A 22014-nucleotide genomic window follows, 5' to 3' on the forward strand; every position below is an offset into this window, starting at 1 on the left:
CCATAACCTAAGGATGTGCCATTTAAAAGACTGACAGCTCCAGGAACGATCCATAGGGCCCAAAAGAGTCAGGGCCGACTCCTGGCAGTGGGATTTCTGGGAATGGGGAAAGGACACTGAAAACACACCGAGACTCTGGTTTATGAAATTAAGAGTTCCACCAAAGGGAAGGTCCAGCAAAAGGTCGGGAAACAACCTGTCAACGCAAAAACTACATTTCCCAAGAGACCGCGCGGCAGGTCACAAAGGACGAGCCGCGCACGCGCAGATGGGTTCTCGCGCGGCGCCTCCGCTTTAGAAAGAGCAAAACCCGCGTGAGGGTCCCGACGTGCAGCTGATCGGCCGACGCCAGTGCGCCGCCTTCGGTACACCCCGGAGACGACGTTCGAGGGACGCGCCTGTATCGGGCTGTCGCCGTTTCCAAGGCAACGTGCCTGTTCCGTCTGTGACACGGTAGGTGGGATACCTGGAACCGCCGGAGAGTCGCCGGGGTGTAGGAGATGGGGGATTTGGGGGGGGGGGGGTCTGCCCCTCCGGGCGTCACCCCTCAGGACTCCGCCGAGGCGGCGCTAAGAACGCTGCGCACGCGCCCTGGGCGGAGAGAGGCGGGGTCGGTGCCGGGCGCGCGGCGCGCTTCGTACGCTGTGCGCCTGCGCCCCGCCGGCCCCGCGCGCGGGTGGGAAATGTGGCGGGGTCGCCGCTTGGGGGCGCCAGGGAGAGACCGGTAGTGCGGCTGAAGCGTCAGCGTTCCGCCGGCTGTGGGCCGGACGCTGGATTGCAGAAGGTTTTTGGGTTTTCTTTTTTAAGTAATTATTTCAAAACGTGCCTGTTTTGAAACAACCACAATATAACATCACTCACCATCCAGGTATTCGTCTGCGTCCCTCTGCAGCCTGAGGCCGTGGTCCGTGCTCCCGGACGCCTCCCCACCCCAGCCACCCCCCCTGCCCGGCCAGGGTCACCAGAAGCCGGTTTTTGACTCCTCTGAAAAAGTTCCCGTCGCAAGCCGCCAAGGACCTCTAGTTTGTCCCAGGCTGTGCCGAGTGCGTGCCCTCGTTGATGCGGTTGACCCCTGCGGCCGCTTGCTTGCAAACTCTCTTCTGCATTCGGCTTCTGGAACCATTTCCTAGCCTCCGTTCTCTGTGACCCCCTATTCGTTCCTCCCGCCATTCTTTCCTTGGCTGTGCCCCCCGCCCCCCCTCCAGGGCATGGCTTCGACTCCAAGGCCGCGGATTCCAAATGCGGGGTTTCCGAGGCCGGAAGCGGGCCGCCTCATCCTGCTCTCTCGGAGCAGCTGGTGGGACTTACCTGCCGCTTTGCGTCAGCAGCCCCATGTTGAATAGCTTATCTTTAGATTCGTTCCTAAATTGAGAGATTGCTTTAAGGGGTTTCCAGGATTCTGTTCAGTTCAGCAATCATCCACTTTGAGGACCTGCTAGGTCGGTGCCAGGGTCCAGGCTAGGCGCTGTGACAAAAGATTGCATCTTTCTCTTGGTGAGGGAGACAGGGTGGTTTCCAACCTTCCTCTTGGTTGGGGCTGGGGCTGGAGTTGGGTTGGGTTGGGTTTGGGGCTGGGGTTGGGATTGGGATTGAGGTTGAGGTTGGAGGAGGCGGCATGGATGGAGTTGTTGGGTGCAGCCTCTGTGGGGAAGGTTAGTTGGATTGCTGGAGGGTTTCTGTGGGGAAGGTCCATTTCCTGAATGGCTGACTGGACCGCTAGATGGGCGGGCCGCTCTCAATAGAGACCTTCATTCTTGACCATCTTTCTGCAATCAGAAAGTGGGGACATGTGGCAAAAGCTTGCCTTTTTTAACTTTGTATTTTTCTTTCTGCTTTTCAAATTTGAAAATCTTACAAAGCTTTTAAAAAGGAATCTCAGAATTTTGGTGAATTGTCTGCATTTAGGGGGGAAAAATACCTCCATGATGTCACTTAAGGATTTGTAAGTCAGTCTGTCTGTGGGAAGGAGCCTCCATCGTGCAGTGGTTAAGCATTCAGTGACGAATTGAAAGGCTGGAGGTTCCAGCCGCCTATTCCACCCCTTGGGATAAAGCTATAGCCTGTCAAGATGACAGCCGAGTAAAAGCCCCCAGGGGGCAGTTCTGCCCCGTCCTCCATAGCTGCTGTGCGCCTGGTGACTGTGGTGTGGGTTGTATGTCTGTGGGGTGGAAAGCATGGAGCCAGAGTGGCTCCTGTTCGTCCAAGAGCTTCTTGGAGTCCTTAGGTTCAGGTGCTAGAGTTTGGTTCTAGAGCGGGTTTGAATCCTACCTCTGCCATATATTCACCATCATCAGATTCTGGGTCTGTCTATAAGTTTTTTTTCCTCTTCCATAGGAGCCTGGTGGCCCTGCGGGTCAGATGGGGGGCTTCTAACTCAAGGTGGGCAGGAAAAAGATGGGGCCGGCTGTTCCTGGCAAGGTCAGCAGTCTTGGGGACCCCGAGATCGGTCCCCGTGAGTTGGAATGGACTCAGTGACCTGTGGGTTTGTGGGTATGTTTTTTCCTATGCTACAGTGACCAGCACCTTACAGAAGTAATCGATCATAATAACCCAACAAGTAATCAATGTTTTTACAGTAGATGAAATGTGTTTACATCTGTGAGTCTTTTTTAGCAAAAGCGAGGTTTGTAATTGTCAATGTATTTTCTTTTAAAAAAATCATTTTATTGGGGCTCATACAACTCTTATCACAATCCATACATCCATCAATTGTGTAAAGCACCCTTATACATTCATTGCCCTCCTCATTCTCAAAATTCGCCTTCTGCTTGGGTTCCTGGAATCAGCTCATTTTCCTTTTTTCCCTCCCCCTCCCTCCCTGCTCCCCACTCCCTCATGAACCCTTAATAATTTATAAATTATTTTATCTTACACTGCCTGACATCTCCCTCACCCACTTTCTTGTTGCCCATTCCCTAGAGAGGAGGTTATATGTAGATCCCCAAGATCGGTTCCCCTTTCTACCCCACCTTCCCTCCCGGTATTGCCACTCTCACCGTTGGTCCTGAGGGGTTCATCTGTCCTAGATTCCCTGTGTTTCCAGATCCCAACTGTACCACTGTGCATCCTCTGGTCTAACTAGGTTTGCAAAGGTAAAATTGGGATCATGATAGTTGGGGGGTCTATGAGTCTTTTTATTCGATATGTGGAAATTCTGACTTAACTTGCAATTAGATAGAAGTGAATACATTTTAAGAGTTTGCAACCTTATATTCTGAACCCAGCTCACCGGCCTGTCTTTCTTAGCTGGGTGGTCGCCCGTCACGGAGCCTCTGCAACTTCAGTTCTCTCCAGTAATATAGAGGACACATTGATAGCTAGCTGTCTGATGGGATAGTAGTAAAAACCTAAATGAGGATAACTAAACTCCACTGCAGAAGCATGATAGATTCTCTTTCTCTCGTGCATCTCTTTTCTGTCTTTTAATGTCTGATACTTAGTGAGTGTAGTAGATTCCCAGTGATGGTGAGTGGATTGAGGGTGTATGGTGGTGTGTAGGTCTCGGCTGACTGACAAGCCTTATGGGATTGCTTTTAGAATGTTTGGATTTGCTTACAGGAAGCTTTGGCTCGCAGCAGATGGTCACCCTGGAGCTGGACAGTGGTTTTAGACCACTGTTTAGTAGTTAATATAAGCAACCTTTGACCTGAGAAAGCACCTGTAGCTTGTCCCTGAGCATAACCCCTTTAAGGCCCTACCTTGGGGAGTTCCTCTTACTGTTAAGGTTCTTAGTTGCAGGCAGTAGGAAGCTGTCCCACACTTGCCTAGGCAGGAAAGGGCATCTAATTGAGTCGACCTAAAAGAGTTAGGGTCATTGATGCTAGATGTTTACCTTCCATGTGCGAAGTCTGGCTTCGGCGCCCAGCCAGTCCACGTCACCTGCAGTCACCACCTGTCTCGCTGGAGGTTTGTGTGCTGCTACAAGGCTGAACAAGTTTGGGCTGAGCGTCCAGGCTAAGATACACTAGGAATCAAGCCTGCTCCCCAATCATCCAATAGGAGGAGCCTTTCTTGATCACAGGCATCCTAGACACAACTGCTCGCAGGTGCGTCGCGGGCCCAGGCAGCCTGCTGTTCTATTTCTGCTGCGTATGGCGCCTCCAGGAGGCAGCTGACGACAGTAACCAGATCATAGGGTACCAACCAAAGACACAACCGTGTCCCGAATTATGTTCCCAGTGTGGCCTTTCATCTCTGCTTTGGCAGCATGCTGGTTTTCTCTCAGGCAGACTTTCCGCCAACAGGTTTAGGTTCCTCTGCTGCCCTCATACCAAGCACCTGAAAGAAGACACCTCTTTGCAGACAGCGCCAACAACAGATTGGTCAGGCAGACTTGGATCGTGCATCTCTTACACCAGAGGGGTGTAAGACCGGGCCAATGAAATTAAAGCCCCAGTTTGAAATGCCACTTTACACTGAATAAACTAAGAAATCAAACTCTTGACCCTGGGGGTTGATTTCCTACTCATCATAATGAGACAGGTCCCACACCCCATTCCAGGAGTAAGAGCACACAGGCCACGTCAGTCTGGCGCTGTCATCTCGTGCTGTTGCTACAGCGAACATTCTGCTGCTGCCTCAACCGTCCAGGAGGAGACAAAGCCATAGGGTTAATGCTGACACTATAGGGTTAATACTTAATGCTTCTGTTTCTGTAAACTGCCCGTTCTCTTACATGTTTGAATCAGCCAATCCTAACCCTGCACATCTCCCTCCACCCCTCCTGAAACGCCCCAAGGGTGTCACTGCTATATCAGTGGGGTCCGTCCCCCACCTTCCCAGGTCGGGGCTCAGTCATTGCACAGGAGTCCACTGAGCCACCTGCAGGCACAGCAATAAAGTGCTTCCTTTGCTAATCTCCTCAGAGCGTCTCCAGTGACAGTAACTCTACAAGGGAAGGACACCTCTGGGCTTCTGAAACGAAACTCTCCACAGGAGTAGAAGGCCTTGCCTTTCTCCCTTGGAGCAGCTGGTGGCTTTGAACTGCCAGCCTTGTGGTTAGCAGCACAATGCATAACCTCTGGGCCACCAGGACTCCCTTTTACACTGACTAGGATGGCTGCAATGTTGAAACTTTCTCTGTATGTTGCCACCCTGTGTTGACAAGGCTGTAGAGCCACTGGAACATTGATAACTTGTTGGCAGAACCATAAGGATACAGCTATTCTGGAAAAGGCTTTGGTCTGGCAGATTCTTCCCAAATTAATCTGTACCTTGGACCTATGTATACACACCTGGGTAAATAGTCCTGGTACATAGTCAAGACAAGTGAACATAGCGCCACTTTGTAATAACAGCATGTCTGGGCACGGGCCTGCAGCTCTCCAGGTGCCTCCAAAGTTGGGGGAGGTGAAAAGACCAAAGGAGGGGGCTGGCAGCTCCAGGACAGTGATGTCAGAGCTTATTAAGGGCTTACTTACAAGGGGATGCCCAGTGTGGCCCAGGGCAGACTGGTCTCTGCACCCCCAGAGGGAAGAAGGGTTTTTATGCTTCTGGTCAGCCACGATGGCTCAGTGAGTGGGAGCAGAAGTGAGCCAGGAGCAAGCAAAAGTGTAGTTCCCACTAGAGCTGCTTCCCCACCCCATCATAGAAAGAATGGCCCGTAACTGGCAACACCGAGGAGTGAGCCCCCACAAAAAGTGTTCCCAACAGGATGCTCCTTAGCGATGCAAAGTTATATCTAACAATAGGAATCTGCCCCAGCAACATGCTGTGAAAGACTCCAGACGCACAAGAGTACCTGTGGCTTGGTTCATTAGTAAGAAGTTTTAACTCGGTGTAACTGCCCTCCCTTGAAAAAATAGCACAACAGTGGGGCCTCCTGCGGGTAGAAAAAGATGTGCTTCTTAAGTGACAGGGAGAAAAACAGAGACAAAAAGCTTAGGGGACTGGACCTTGCCTTGGAGTTCCTAAAAATTCTTTTTTAATTTTTAAAATTAATAAAAAAAGTAATTTTATTAGGGGCTTATACAACTCTTGTCACAATCCATACATACATCCATTGTGTAAAGCACATTTGTACATTCATTGCCCTCATCATTCTCAAAACATTTGCTCTCCACTTAAGCCCCTGGCATCAAATCCTCATTTTCCCCTCCCTCCCCACTCCCCCTCCCTCAAGAACCCTTGATGATTTATAGATTATTATTTTGTCATATCTTGCATTGTCCAATGTCTCCCTTCACCAACTTTTCTGTTGTCCATCCCCCAGGGAGGAGGTTATATATAGATTCTTGTGATCGGTTCCCCCTTTCCAACCCTACCCCCCCTCCACCCTCTGGTATCGCCACTCTCACCACTGGTCCTGAAGGGGTCATCTGTCCTGGATTCCCTGTGTTTCCAGTTCCTATCTGTACCAGTGCACATCCTCTGGTCTAAATATTTGTAAGGTAGAATTGGGAACATGATAGTGGAGGGAGGAAGCCTTTAGGAACTAGAGGAAAGCTGTATGTTTCATCGTTGCTACCCTGCACCCTGACTGGCTCTGTCTCCTCCCTGGGACCCTTTAATAAGGGGATGTCCAGTTGCCTACACATGGGCTTGGAGTCTCCACTCTGCACTCCCCCTCATTCAGAATGATGTGATTTTTTTGTTCTGATGATGCCTGATCAGGAAATTCTTTTCAAAATAATCTGGAAGCGTTTTGGTTATTGCTTGGGGTCGGTCGTGGTCAGATCAGCTGCCATCACTGGGCTCATAAAATAGCAACTTAACCTGGAAGTTCCCTTTTCTCTTTGAGAGATTGATTTACACACACACACACACACACACACACACACACACCACCCACCCCCCCCTCCCCGGTCTTTGAGGTTCCAGTGCTTGTTTCACACTGCGGGCTCTGGCGTTCTTGGAGTGAAAGCCATGTAATCCTTTGCCTCTGCTTAGGGGGTGGGGGGTGGTGGTGGTGGTGGTTGTGTGTGTGTGTGTTGGGGTGGGAGAGTGTGGACTCAGGCTCATGACGAGGGAGATGGAGAGATAGCAAAGGACGTGGCTGTGTGAGGCAGAGCTTCAGGTGGTAGGCAAAGCGCAAACAGGAGAGAACCTTTAAGGCTTCAACCACAGTCGCATCTCCTGCAGGTGGGATCCTCAGGGATCGCTCGGTGACGTTTGAGCAGCTTTAACTGAGTATCTCCAGAAAGTGCCGATAATCCTTTTGGTCCCAGGACGTCGTTTCTCAGAAACCCCTTCAAGTTGTCTAGAACATATTAGATCAGGCTGGCTCCGACCAAGCCCCTTTGAGCAGTTGTTTCTACTACATCCTGTCATGAGGAAACACTGCCGGGCCCTCTTTATATAAAAGACAGCTGTGTCAGGAGACCCGCTGATTGTCTTTCCCATCCTGGCTTGACTGCGGGGAGATAGCAGTGCCTTCGTTACTGTGGCTTTGTGAGAACCCTGAGGTTGTGTGTCGAAGGCAGCTAGGCAAACATGGAGTCCCAGGCCAGCAGGCAAGTAAAAAGACGGTTTCATGCAGCAAGGACTGAGTTTAATCCTGCCATTTCCTCTTGGTCGAAAGGTTTTGTGCATTTCTTCTTCACAAGCGTGTAAAGTATGTAAGAACTGACCAAAATGTAGGATGCTTGGCATAATGAAGATAGCTCATTTTACACCTAAATTAAACTTCATGTTAAATTTAATTGCTATCTGGCCAAAGCCCTGACCTTTGCTCTTGTGAGGAGGTAATTCAGCAGTTTGTGACTTTAACTGCTGGTAGGGCAACGAAGGACCAGGGAGCAGTGTGGTAGCAGATATCTGTGCAGAATATTTGCTTAGCATGCCCTAGGGAAAAAATTTGGGGTCCCACGAAGTTGGGAAACAGAATGGATAATGTCACGTAAAGTAACCACAATGGGGTAAAGGCCAATCAGCCAAGTCTTAGTTTCTTGACTTCCTCAGGTTGAAATCCACTTTTTTCACTCTCTGAGCCCTTCACTGTGTGTTCTGCAAACTCCTTGGAATCTGTAACTAAGGTATAAATGTAATTTCTTACTCTAAGAGAATACTGTCACGCAGGAGTCATGGAAAAGTAGCTCTCGGTTGTTCCTGACAGACTGGCTTTGTTAACACACTCTCGTGGTAAACTCACTGCTGACTCAGAGAGACGCTCTGGGAGAGCTCAGGACTACCTCTATGGGTTTCTGAGACTGTAACTTGAGACTGGAATAGAAAGCCTCGACTTTCTGCCACGGAGGTGGTTTCGAACTGCTGACCTTGTGGTTAGCAGCCCAGTGTGTATCCGCCCTGCTGTGTCAGGTGCCATCGAGTCAGTTGTAAGTCATAGCCACCTAGGTTCAACAGAAGGGAAATTGACCTGAGAACCCCACAAGTAACATGCTGTCCTTGGGAAGCTACTTGGACAACACAGGGCTTCCTGCCCTTCGAATGGCTGAATGCTCGGCAGCAAGTGCTCTTTTCTGCCCTCTTTCTTCTCAGCCCATCCACCTGTCAGCGTGCTTGGTGTAGATGATCCGATGCTAGACGTATCTTGGACACTAGACATAGTGGGCTGCTAGAGAACACCCGACCAAGGAAGGATGCTCTGAGACTTAATTCCAGGTCTTTAGTTGGAACTTTAAGCAAGAGTCCTGGTGGTGTGGCGGGTTAGGTGTTGGGGTACTAACTTCAAGGTCAGGAGTTTGAACCGACCAGCTGTTCCTCGGGAGAAAGAGGAGGCTGTCTGCTCGCAGAAAGACTTACAGCCTTGGAAACCCTATGGAGCAGTTCGCTTTCAACCCATACAGTCCAGACTGGTAGTTGGTTTGGTTTTTGGTGTAGACAAACGAGGAGCCCCATGTGGTGCAAACAGTTAATGTGTTTGGCTGCTGTGTTAGGGTTCTCTAGAGAGAGAAAAACAGATTGTTGATAGATAGATAGATAGATAACACAAGAAATGAACAGTTAAAATATAAACAGTTTGATATATAATACAAGAAATGAATAAATTATAAAGCAGTACAAATGGCTCAGTGTGACTCACTCCCGTGAGAGAGTTGTGAGACGCTGGCAGTCCTTCAAGCCTTGAGGGCCGTCAGGTAGTCCTCTGGAGAGCGAGCGAGCGAGCTAGGCTATCCGAGCGCAGACAGCAAACAGCAAGGCAGGTCACCAACCGTCAGCCAGGTCACCAGCTGTCAGTCCTCAGCTCTGGAGATGTAAATTTCATTTGTGTGGTCTTAAAGGGACCTCAACTTACAGCGACACAGACCACAGGCTAGGCGTCCCACAGGTAGTGTGCCCTTTAAATTGAGGCACAGAACAAGCAAGGCAGCTGCACACTGGTCCAATGATTAAAGAGCGAGAGACAAGGCCAGGCTGGCACAATAAACTCTCTCAGCTGCTAACTGACAGGTTTCAGGTTCCTATCTACCCAGGAAGCCTTGGGAAGCAGGGAATGATCTACTTCCTAAAAACCAGCCACGGAAAGCCGTCTGTGTGGAGCACAGTGACATTCGGATACACGGGATTTCCATGAAGACCAAGTCCTGAGACTACTCTCTGAATCCCTGGTTCCTGCCATACTTGAAGCTTGCCTTGTTCAATTATGTGAAGCAATCGATACTTCTTCCCTTGCCACCCCTCCCCCACCCCTCAATCGATTTTGAGTTGTTCTCCTTAGGTAGCATAGCGTTGGTTCTGACCTGTAGTAACCCTGTGCACAGCAGAATGAAACACTGCCCAGTCTTCTGGCAGCCCATAGTACTCTCGGTATTCTTCTCCAGCGTTGTTGGGTTTCTTTGGTCATCCTTATTCGGTGTCCAACTTTCACATGCATATGAAGCACTTGAAAATACCATAGCTGGGACAGGCGCATCGTAGACCTCAAAATAACATCCTTGCTTTTCAGCACTTTAAAGAGGTCTTGTTCAGCAGATTTGCCCTGTGCAGTGCGTCCTATCTCTTGACTTCTGCTTCCATGAACATGGACTGTCGATCCAAGAAAGACAGAAACCTTTGACAACTTCAATCTTTCCTCCATTTATCATGATGATACCAATTGGTCCAGTTGTGAGAATTTGAGTTTTCTTTACATGAAGTTATAATCCATACTGAAGGCTTTCCTCCTCTGTGTTAGAGCCTAAACTCTGAGCACCTCAGTTTTCGAAGGGCTATGGGTGGCAGTGACAGCCCAAGATCCACTTGCAGAGGCCCCACGTAGATCAAGCGTCCATTGAATGCTCTCCAGCATTGACCAGAGACACAGATGGCCTTGCCCTCATGCAGAATGCCTTGGACAGTGGATTACACCACTTCTCGCCTGCCAGCCCAGGAGCTTGCCTGGATGCGCCCTTAAAGGAGATCACTGTAACAGGAACAGTCCTGGGCTCACAGAGTCACGAGTCATGCCCTATCGGTCCGGCCCTGGCTGCCTTGGTCAGAAGGCCCTGGACCAGGGGTGCTCATGCTTTTTCAGCATGCGATCTACTTATCAAATCAGAATGATCTACCAACTACAAAAATGCAAAGCATATATATTTCTTATTACATTTATTCACAAATGCATTGAGAATTCTTTATATGTACAGTGTATGTTTATGTACTTTGCGCAACCGCATGAGTCCATATTGCACAACACAACACAATTAACTATGTACATATTTTGTCATGACCTGAGTTTACTCTGATGACTTGCACTGAATGGAATGAGCCAGGGATGCACAGTCTGGACAGGAGCTGCTGACAGCCAGCCTCAAGCCCACTTCCACATGATCGTCAGTCCTGGTGGAATGGTAGTTGGACCTAGCAATCTTTATGTGGGCAAAGGCTGACTCACATGAATAAGTAGAGGCGAATCATGCAGTCAAGGAGGTGGCACGTTTTCTCATGTTTGGGTGCTTTCCCTCTGCGGGTAAGCTCCAGAACTGTTCATGGGTTCCGGACTTCATCTGAATTTCAGCTTGTAGTGTCAAAATCTCCCATTCCATATGAAAGTGATACATCTTTGTCTTCTTACTTGGTCCAGCTCCCCCACTCATTTTAATACCCTTTCTTACGTTTAAGAGGAACTAAAAAATAAGGTCTGAAAATTGGCGATAACTGAGCCGGTCAGTTTTGCTGCACTTAGCGCAGTTGTTTGCACATGCGTTTCACACCTAAAATTGCATCTGATCAGCTGCGCTGTATATCAGTTATGTGACGGGATTGATGATAGGCTTACATCTATTTTTTTAATGCCATGCGATCTACCCACACTACATTTGTGATCGACTAGTAGATTGCGATCAATGTATTGAGCACCCCTGCCCTGGACCAATCTTGTAAGCCCTGGGGGTGCAGTGTTAATGTGTTGGGCTGTAATCCACAAGGCTTGCAATTTGGAAACCACCAGCTGCTCCACAGGAGAAAGATGGGGCTTGCTACTCCCATAAGCAGTTCTCGTTTCAGAAATGCACAGAGGTCGTTCTGCTCTCTCCTATAGGGTCCCTATGAGTCTACGTCGACTCAATGGCAGTGAGTTTGTTTTTTTCATCACACATTTCGGTGCAGCTATGCCAGGCTACTGTTTCTTTTATATATGTGGTAAAATAAATTCACTGGAAACCTGTGATTTCACCTGTCTGTCCTGATCCACAGAAGCTTGCCAGGAGGCTCCGTTTTCAGTGTACAAGGACACCACTACTGGGTGCATCTTGTTGAGTGTGTTCACACTTGTCTCTTGTTTTTTGGTTGATCAGTAGAAGTGCAAGGCAGAGTTCCCAATAGATTTTTGTCAAACCCAGAAGTGGGAAGGTTTCCGGTGTGTTTTTGGCCCCAATTGCTGTTTGATTCTGATTCATGCCTTTTCGAATATGACTTTAAAGTAGTATGTCTGTCATCTGGTGGACAGAAGGAGTAACTCTGCGAGTGGCCTTTCCCCTGGTTTGTTTCTCTCAGGGTGTGTTTGGGCCCCGCACACCTTGTTGATACAAACCTTGGTAAGGTGAGGAGTACCCTTCTATGGAGCCCCTCCCTCCTTTGCACGTGGACAAGAATGATGACACCTGTAAGCTTCAGTATCTCGAAAGGCACCTTTATCTGAAGCTAAAAGAACTGAAGAAAAATTCAAGCCTCGTGGTGTGGTCCTGCAGGAATCTGTGTAGAACGCTGCGTGATGCTGGAAGCATGAAAAGAACCCGTCGAGAGAGCCAGTAACAATGAGGACGAGAGAGACGAAAATGTTTGTAGCTTGATTGTGGTGAGGATTGTACAACTCTTCTTAATGTGACTGAACTATTGAATCATATGATATGTGAGTCATATGCCAATGAAACTAACTTTTAAAAGAATACACAGAGCCTCTGAACCAAAGAGAATTGTTTAGTATTCAACCATTTCTGGAAGTAGCATGTGATCAAGACCTGACAGCATTGAAGGAAGATGTCCAAAATGAAATGAAGGCTTTAGGGGGGATGGGAGAATTGATACCGATGGAAATCTTCAAAAAGTAATACAGTACTGGAAGCACTCACTACTTCATGCTGAGAAACTTGGAATACAGCTACCTGACCAACTAACTGAAGATATCTATAATTATGCTTAATCTAAAGAAAGGTGGCCCAACAGAACGAGGACATTATCAGACAATATCATTAAAATCACATGCAAGCAAATTTTTGCTGAAGACAATTTAGAAATGTTTGCAGCCATCCTTTGGCAGGGTGCTGCCAGACACTCGAGCTGAGTCCAGGAGAGGACTTGGAATGAGGAATATCATTGTTGATATTGGATAGATCTCGACTGAAAACAGTATCCAAAAGATTTTTACTTCCCTGTGTTTTATTGACTATGCAAAGGCTTTTGACTGTATGGATCATCACAAACTAGGGCTAGTGTTGCACGAGAGTGGACATTCCACTGAACTGTGCGCAGGTGGAACTGGTACACGGCCAAGAGGCACTTATTCACACAGAACAGGGGATACTTCATGCTTTAAATTCAGAGAAGTTGTCTTAGCATTGAATCTTCTCACTGTACTTACTTAATTTATATTCTGAGCATATCATCAGACAAGCTGAACGGTATGAAGAAGCAGCATCAGGATTAAAGAAGGCTCATTAACCTGCAGTGCATACAGCCTTGCCTTCTGAAAGCAAAGAAGACTTGAAGCACTTGCTAATGACCATCAAGGCTTCAGCCTCCAGGATGAATTGCAACTCGGTGTAAAAGGAAAAAGCAACAGCATTAAAATTGGATCAATAGACAACGATCATCCAAAAAATAAAAAGGACAGCATCATGATAAACAGGAAAGATTGATGTATTCAAGGGTTTCGTTTTCCGTGGATCCCAGTCAGCACACATGACTCAGCAGTTAAGAAGCCAAAGGATGTTTTGCACCGTGGTGCCCAAGTCTGTGACAAGTCAAAGATGGCACTTGGAGGACTAAGGGGTGCCTGACCCAAGCCATAGTCTCCCCAGCCACCTCCTCTGCCTGTGGAGGATGGCCGGATGTGTATGGCGGTGTCGGCCGAGAGTACCACGGACCGCCAGAACAAACGCATCTGCTGGGGAGACCTCCAGCCTGAATGCTCCCTAAAGCAGAGATGGCAAGACCTGGCCACGTGCACTTTGCTCACGTCCTCAAGAGAGACCATCCCTGGGAAAAGGACCCCATGCTCATCAAAGCAGAGGGTCAGTCACAAAGAGGAGGCCCTTCCGTGTGATGGATGGACCCAGTGGCTGCAACAGTGGGCCGTGTTTCATTCAGCACCTCGAGGACACCCCCAACCACCGCTTGAAAGGTGGCAGGAACTCCGCACTCATCAGTGGCCCGATGGTGGCAGTTTCATGCTCAGTACACTACCTTTGCTGGCCATGGCTTTAAGGGGGGGGGGGGGCTCTTCATAAAGCAGCAGAGTGCAGTGCTGTGGCCTAGCAAGTGCCGTTTCTTTGCTGGTGATTGTGTTCTCTCTCAGCCAGTCTGTATTTAAGCACTCTGCACTGTCCACCTTAATTGTATTAAGGCATCGGCTTGCCTGGACTACCAGATTTGCCTCATACTCTGGCTCTGGTCAAAGCAGCATCTTTGCCAAGAAATGAATGGTTTACAGCTGCAAGGCGGCTGTAAATCCTGTCAAGGAAGAAATTCCTGTTTCAAAAAGAAGCTGTAGAAATAACAAGTTCGAATGTAGTCCCATGCTAAGTGCCCTGTTACAGAGAAACCTCATTTTAGATCGTATTCCGAGGTCCCGTCAGTTCTAAAACGGAACCCACCTCAGTTCAATTGTCAGCCAAGCAGCAGCAAGGTCTGTAAGGTAAATGTTACTACTAGGGGGGAGGCACACTGTGGAACAATCCGCCATTTGAGTTGAAAAGAGCAGCAGTTTCCCCGAGGAGGAAGCTTAGAAACCAGGGAAGGTTTGCAGGGAGGAGGATGGAAGTGAGAGGCACAGAGAGGAAGTGGAATCAGGGACGGTCGGTTGTGGGGACTGCAATGGCATTGAAACGCAATGTAGGTGTTGTTTGATGGAACATTGATTAGTTCTGTAAGCCTTCCCCCAGTTCACAATCTAAACTTAGAACAAAAGAAAGGCAACATGTACTGTTCCTAAGCTGACTACTTTCTATTTTAAACACTGGACCCTTTTAATTATTAATAAGCAATCCCTAAAGAAGGGCTTGTACGTTAGAAAAATAGTAGACACTATCACCACCGATGAACCGTTAAGCTTGGTGGGGGACTCATAGCAATGCATACATTGCTATTATTACACACACCACCACCACTGCCATCACCCCTCCTCCCAAGCCCTGGTGGTGTAGAGGGTGGCTGCCTGAAGGTCAGTAGTTCAAAAGGACCGACTGCTCTGCAGTGGAGAAAGGAGACTTCTTATTCCTGTAAAAAGTGAGTCTTGGAAACCCACAGGGGCAGTTCTCCCCTGTCCTATAGGGTCACTGTGCGTCAGGATCGACACAGTGGCAGTGAGCTTGTGTGTGTATATGTGTATGTGTGTGTGTGTGTGTGTGTGTACGTGTGCGTGTGTGTGTGTGTCTGAAGAGAGTCTATTGAAAGTACCATGGGCTCTTCCAGAGGAATAAACAGATCTGTCTTGGAAGAAATAGAACTAGGACGCTCCTTAAACGTTCCTCCTTAAGACTTCATGTCATGAATTTTGTTGGGAAACCTACCTCATCCACCTAACATCCCTGATCTTGCCTCTTGAGACTTCTTTGTGTCCCCAAACTCCATATCTGAGTGGAATACGATTCGAACCCCTCAAGGATGCCAAGCAGCCATCGGGACGTGGTGTCAGTGGGAGAGGGCAGAGTTTTTAGGGCCGGGAGTAGATGGAATATGTGTTCCAGTTAATTGACTAGTAAATGTTTAAGTAAATAAAGGTGAATTTGTTCTAACAAAGGTTTTTATCTTTTGTCGATCTTAAACATCCTTTGAAATAATTTAACCGAATTTTTCACTTAATTAAGGTTCTGATTTATTGTAACTGAAGTTTTGATCGGCTAATTAATAAGATTTTAAAGAACTTAATGTCAAACATATAAAACAAAAATTGTATTTCTCACTGTTAAGGTGAGAAGTGCACCCTAGTTACTAGATAGAAAGGTTAATTTTATTTTTTATGCAGCCTGCCTTGAAGGCAAAGATTCAATGAAGCAAATTACTGAAACAAAAAGTTACGTAGTTTTGAAAAGGTAAGATTTTTACCTTTAAAACCTTTGCTTTAATTCCCCCTTGGGGAGAAAGGGAGAATTGATCACAAGGATCAAGCTAAGCCCCATCCCAGGGGGACGAACAATGGAAAAGGGGTGAGGGGTGACAGAGAACAATGTAAGATATGAAAATAACAATCTATAACTTATCAAGGGTTGGTGAGGGATGGGGAAGAAATGGGGAGCTGGTATCGGGCTCAAGTGGGAAGAGAAGGCCTTGAAAATGATGATTGTGGCAAATGTGCTTGACACACTGGATGAATGTAGGGATTGTGATAAGAGATATGAGTATTTAATAAAAATATTAAAAAACGGTGAATGAAGGGGGAAGTGCAGAGTGGAGACCCAAAGCCCATTTGTCGGCCGCTGGAGACCCCCTCACAGAGGGGTCTAGGGGAGGAGATGAGTCAGTCAGGGTGCGATGTAGCAACGATGAAGAATACAGCTTACCTCCAGTTCCTAAAGGCTTCCTCTCCCCCCACCCATCCCCAACTATCATGATCCAGTCTACCTTGCAAGTCTGGATAGAGCAGAGGATGTACACTGGTGCAGATAGGAGCTGGAGGCACAGGGAATCCAGGGCGGATGATACCTTCAGGACCAGGGGTGTGAGGGGCGATACTGGCAGGGTAGAGGGAGAGTGGTTTGGAAAGAGGGAACCGATTACAAGGATCTGCATGTGACCTCCTCCCTGGGGGACGGACAACAGAAAAGGGGGTGAAGGGAGACTCCGGACAGGGTAAGATATGACAAAATAATTATAAATTTTCAAGGGCTCATGAGGGAGGGGGCAGCGGGGAGGGAAGGAAAAAAGAGGACCTGATGCAAAGGGCTTAAGTGGAGAGCAAATGCTTTGAAAATGATGAGGGCAAAGAACGTACAGATGTGCTTTATACAATTGATGTATGTATGGACTGTGATAAGAGTTGTATGAGTCCCTAATAAAATGTTTTTAAAATATATTTTAAAACCCTTTGCTTTAAATCACTTAGATGTTATTTCTTAGTAATCTACAATGAACACCGGACAGTTTTGGAACATTGTAGAAATTTGCAAATGCTTTGCTTATGTTTTGTAAAAGAAAAAGAATGAATGTTTTGAATTACATAAAAGATGACATCAAAATCAGGAAAATGTCTGATTTTCTTGAAATTAAAATGTGTCAATAATATTTATCTACAGCTGGACAATGATGTTATGTCATAATATTATGGTAGTTGCTAACTTGGTCACAACTCTGTTTCATGTCAATTTAGCATCATCAGAGCCTTGTTTTCAATTAAAGAATTCTATTTACTGATAACATTTTTATTATCTCAAATATTTAGCTTAATATATTCTTGATATAGCCTGACTTGAGATATAATGTGTCCTATCTGAAAAGACGTCCGTGAAGGGGTTCCCCAGGGCCCCTTGAAGGGATCACACGTGGTTCCCTGCTCATCCGTATGCTGATGACTTAACAGGACGATAAGGCTGGAGTGTTATACCTCTCCCAATTGAAGAAAACTGCCACTCTTGCTCTGGATAGTTCAACCAACTGAAAAAGTCACACTGAAATTCAAGTTTGCCAAAAGGAGAAACAGATACAATCTGACATGGACAGCTCATCCTAAAGTCCAGGACCAGACTTAAAAACTCAGTATTCCAAAACCCTGGATCACACAACTAGAAATACCATTCTGTGACTTTGCAAATTTCTTTTACTAGAATTTGCTGTCCTTCTGTTTTTGCTTTTAGGATCTTTGCATTAATTACGTTCTTGTAGTGAATGAAGGTTCCTGTCATTAGTGTTTTGTGCCTAACTCATTGTTTTTAAATTACTTCTGTTTTATCATTTAGGCCTGATTAATTGATAAGGCACAGTTGTGTAGGTAAGCCTTTCTCTGTGTGTGTGTGTTGTTGTGGTTAGTGAACTTGTTTGTCACAAGTCCATTTCAGTTTCACTTTCCTCCTTCTTTTTTTTAAAAGCCGGTCAGAAAACTGCGTAGGTTTGAGGGCTAGGGAATCTGGGGGGATTTCTATGTTTTAACTGGAAAACTTTGTATTTTTCTTATCACTATCTTACTACTTGTGTCAGGCTGTCTTCTTCAGAGGTGCAAAACCAGGGATGCTTGTAAGCGTTTGTGTTTAGAAAGATACATATTTATAGATAATCATTGGGAAAAGAGATTTATACGGAAAAATGGCTTACACAGTTGTAGAGGTATCTCAGTCCAGTCCGGTTCAAATCAGGCTTCTTTTGACTCCAGGAAACTGAGAAACAGGAAGCAGGATGAAGAAGCAGAGGTGGCGGGAAGCACAGGCTGATGGGCAGAGATGTAAATGACTCTACAGTCTGCCCAGTGAATCCACTGGGGTCCTCTGGCGACCTAATGGGAGATTGAGGAACCAGATGCAGACTCCTAACTGCACCAGAAGCCGCAGGACCTAACTGCACCAGAAGCCGCAGGACCAAAGAGGATTCGACTCTGCCCCATCTCTTTCTAATACAAAAGCCTGCCCGCCCTGCAAGGAGGTCTCCTTAGGCTGATAGCTTGCGCTCCACCCCTCCCCTCAGCCAGGAGTGTCTAGTTGACAGAATCCCTAGCATCCCACTACTCACTGTGTGCCATGACCACTCTTGCTCACTCAGGAGGGGGCTTCGAAAGGGCTTGACAAAACGGAAGGAAAGAGAATGACAATTTCCTCCTGAAAGCCCTCTTGTCTCTCCCTTTTCTTACGGAGCCCTGTTGTCGTTTCTTTGTGAGAAAGGGATTTGGTAAAGTGGAACGCCATGGAAAAGACAGACTTCTAAGGAGGTGGATTAACAGTGGCTGCGACAGTGGGCGCAGACACAGCAGCGCTTGTGGGGATGGTGCAGGACCGGGTGACGGTTCAGCCTGTTGTCCACAGGACCCTTCTGAGGTGGAACCCGCTGACGGCACCTAATAACAAACAACCACAGTTTCCATTCTTGGTCATCGATGCGCCCATCACTGTGGTTTTGTTCCTAAGCAGTTTTTCTCCATTTTGAAGCCTTTCATAAGTTCTTTGTTACTTTGCTTCCTAATAATGAAGGAGCCTTGAACACAGTGCTTCTGTCAGGTGGCCTCGGTCAGGAGAAAAACCACCTGTGGGTACTGGTTTATTACATCGTTGCAGAATCCAGCAAGAAGACAGTTTGGTTGGACACTGGCTGCTCTATGACTTTACATCCTGTTTTGATATCTTTTGTTGGCTACCAAATAGTATAGATCCTTGGTTATGATCTCTTTTGCCAGCTGGGTTAATTATGTTAACAATAATCCTGTATTAGGGGTATAACCTGCTATTGGATGGGCATCTACCATACCAAATAGCGAAGCCTACTGCTGTCAAGCCGATTCTCATCTAACCTGCTTCATTTCACACTCAACTATGTATGTGAACAATGAACTCAGAATTCACACATAGAGAAGCCTTATAGCTTAGATTCATCATTTGAAAATATGTCCTGTTTTTCCTCCAATGTGTCTGTTCCCATACCAAGATCACTGAAGGTGGCTGCTCAGCATTTGCATGGTGAAGAGGCCCGAGTTGCCCGACAATGTAGGTACCAGAGGTCCTGAAGATGGAGGAAAGGGAGCCTCATGTAATGAAGATTGAGCCACTCCTTGAAAGCAGCATATCCACAAACCCATCTGGAAGAAAGTACGTCCATAAGTATGATCCGAGAATATCCTGAGAAATCCTGGATCGAAGTAGGAAATGTTAGCCATGTAAAACTGAAGCCGAGGCATGCAACATGTTGGTAAAGTAACTGAATTACTCAATGTAATTAGTTAAGCTTAATGTAGTCTTTCACCTACATTTAACCTTTGCTGCTTAGACGTTTCATGTAACCTTCCTCCCAAATTCTACTTTGTGGCTTAAGAGACCCACCCTGATTATGGTTAAGGAATTATGTATCTTGGCAGTTGGCTAAGGAATGTGAGTACCTGGTGGAAACTTTGTATCTCAGATACACGTTTCTTGAGGATCCAGTAGAGTACTACTTCCCCAAACACTTTAGGATTTTATACATCATGCCATTACTTTGTAACCAGCATGAACCTCCATTTTGACCTGTCTTGCAAATGTGTCTTTCAGCCAATCCATAGATTATAATTGGATGATTATAGCCAATAATGTTTGAACTTTATACACTTCATTGTGCCTCACCTTGAATGAGCTTTATCACTGTAACCAATGAGAATGTTGTAATTTTATTCCCTTCAGCACTTTTTACTTATGACTTGCATTTTTCCCCCGAGATTTGTTTTCAGCCTGAGAGTTTTGAGATCTCCCATTACAATGTTAATTCCGCCATCAATCACTTGAGCTTTACTTCTACAGAATAAGAGTGTTAATTCTCTAATACGATGGAGGTTAAGCAGTGCACTTGCTAATATTCAGAAGCATGTTTAAGCAAGACTGTAGTTTAACAATCCCCCGCCCCCTTGTAACTTGTATTAGAATTTGTAGTCTGAGCATCCGATTTGCAGGAGGCTGTGGAGAACAGTGAACAGCCCAACATCCATTCGCAGAGCCCCCACATGGATTAAGCCTCCACTGAATTCTTGTCCATTAACTAGGAATGTGCACAGTCTTGCCCTCAGAGGCCATTAGACTGTAGATGATTACTCCCCCCCCCCACCCCCGCTAACTAGCCTAGGGAGAGATGGTCTCGCTAAGAGCTTGCCTGGGCATGCCTATGATAGGATTGCCACACTGAGCCCCCAAGCCTCTGCACCTTGCTCATAAGGCTCTGGACCAATTTTGTAGGCTATCTAGCCTAATGTACATGTCCCAAATAAGGTCCCATGCCCATTTCTATAGCCCCTCCTCCAATTGTGATGTATTGAACCGCCACCAGTCATGCTTTTGTGAGTTTCCTTTGCCTCCCATTTTCCCGTTCCTTTGTCCTGTTTAAGCCTCCAATTCTCCGTAAACCCCATTGCCACCTTGGGCTAAAGATCTCCTTCATCTGGACGAACACTGTGTTTCTGTGTTCTCTCTCCCTGTTTGAAAATAATGTTCTTAAATTATATCTGAGATTTGGGGTCTCCATGTGTACCCTAAACCAAGCTCTTGCCTCTTAGCTTCCCTCCCTCTTGCACTTAGTACAGACACCTTCCTCTCCTTGCAGTTGGGAACAGCCCAGTGCCCAGCCCGCCCTGCCCGCCCAGCGGTGCCGGCGGTGACACGCTCTGCTGTCACTCCTGCCGGAGTGGAAGCTTAGTGTTTCACTGAGACGGGAGAAATCCTGGAGGGAGTGCGATTGAGTGATTGGCAATTGGGCATGGTGGGGGTGGTAATCGTAACACATTGCGGACGGATCCCCGAGTTTACTCGTGTTTCTCCCACCATCTGTTACCGACGGATCATGAGATAGCTCGTAATTTCTACACACTGTCTTCAGATGCCATCTGCTTGGGTATATTTTATATATTTAGGTGTTTACATCAGTAGTGAATGTATCAAACTTGATTGTCTTCATGTTCTTTTTGTTTATTTAGCATTTTAGTGCATTTTGTTTGAATCAAATAGTTACTATTTGTTTGAATTGTTTTGCAAGGAGTTGTGCACTCACCATGATCAAACCTCAGTGAAAGGTGAAACATCACCTAAATCGTTCAGGTGGTCAGTCTCCCATTACACAAAAAGACATGAGGAGATTCTTAGCCCGAATTCTTCTAATTTTTCAAAGTCATATGGATCATGTTGATTATTTTTACATGATAGTTCATAGAAGTAATAATGTTCCCCATACATTGCAAAATATTGTTTCATAATGTGAGACGTTTTATATTCAAAAACTGAAAGTTATAAATAAATATGATAAAAAGTTGATGAGATGATCTAACAGCCAAAAAAAATACCCGGCCACTTGGGTAAATTGGTAAAAAAAAATATCTGGCCTTTAATGTGTTAACATGATTACTTGAACCTTGCCCTCGCCTCTTTTTCTGAGGTCAACTGTGATCTCTGATGCTTCTGACCTGCCTTGAGTCATGCCTTTTGAAATTGAGTTTTAGTGAGCCAGTTTGCTAGAGAAAAGATCAGCAGGGCTGGATGGGGGAAAGTGCTGGTGGCAGGGATAATTTGGGTGTGGACTTTCAAGTCACAGTAAGCTGCTCCTGGTTAATGTGTCTATTGCCCACGGTAACCAGTGGTTTGGCTCTCACCTCTGAGAACTGTCGTGTCCCCTCATGTCCCTTGAAGGGCTACGGGAAGTGCCTTCCTGTCCCTCGACTCTGGCATTTGCTGTTTTCACCGTGTTCAAATAGAATGTGAAAGCGTGCATTCGCAGTGGCTTGCAACCGTCCCCAGTGTTTGTTTCTCAAATCTCCTCGTCATCCCAAACAGA

General features: G+C 46.7%; 1 protein-coding gene across 6 annotated transcripts in view; it reads left to right on the plus strand.

Annotated features, from left to right (window-relative positions):
- Positions 1 to 273: 273 nt before the first annotated feature.
- SGF29 (SAGA complex associated factor 29) overlaps positions 274 to 22014 on the plus strand; it is a 59756-nt gene continuing 38015 nt past the window's right edge. Inside the window, exons 1-2 of one of the 6 annotated variants that reach the window (XM_075564696.1) lie at positions 274 to 453; positions 19156 to 19316. In XM_075564696.1, coding sequence (XP_075420811.1) covers positions 19237 to 19316 — 80 coding nt within the window. In that variant the 5' untranslated portion in view covers positions 274 to 453; positions 19156 to 19236. Of the gene's footprint in view, positions 454 to 814; positions 869 to 14108; positions 14231 to 19155; positions 19317 to 22014 lie in introns of those variants that run through there. The other 5 variants (XM_075564698.1, XM_075564702.1, XM_075564697.1 and 2 more) reach the window with 5 other exon arrangements.

This window comes from Tenrec ecaudatus, chromosome 12 (genome assembly GCF_050624435.1).
Source record: "Tenrec ecaudatus isolate mTenEca1 chromosome 12, mTenEca1.hap1, whole genome shotgun sequence".
Classification (NCBI taxonomy): Eukaryota; Metazoa; Chordata; class Mammalia; order Afrosoricida; family Tenrecidae; genus Tenrec; species Tenrec ecaudatus.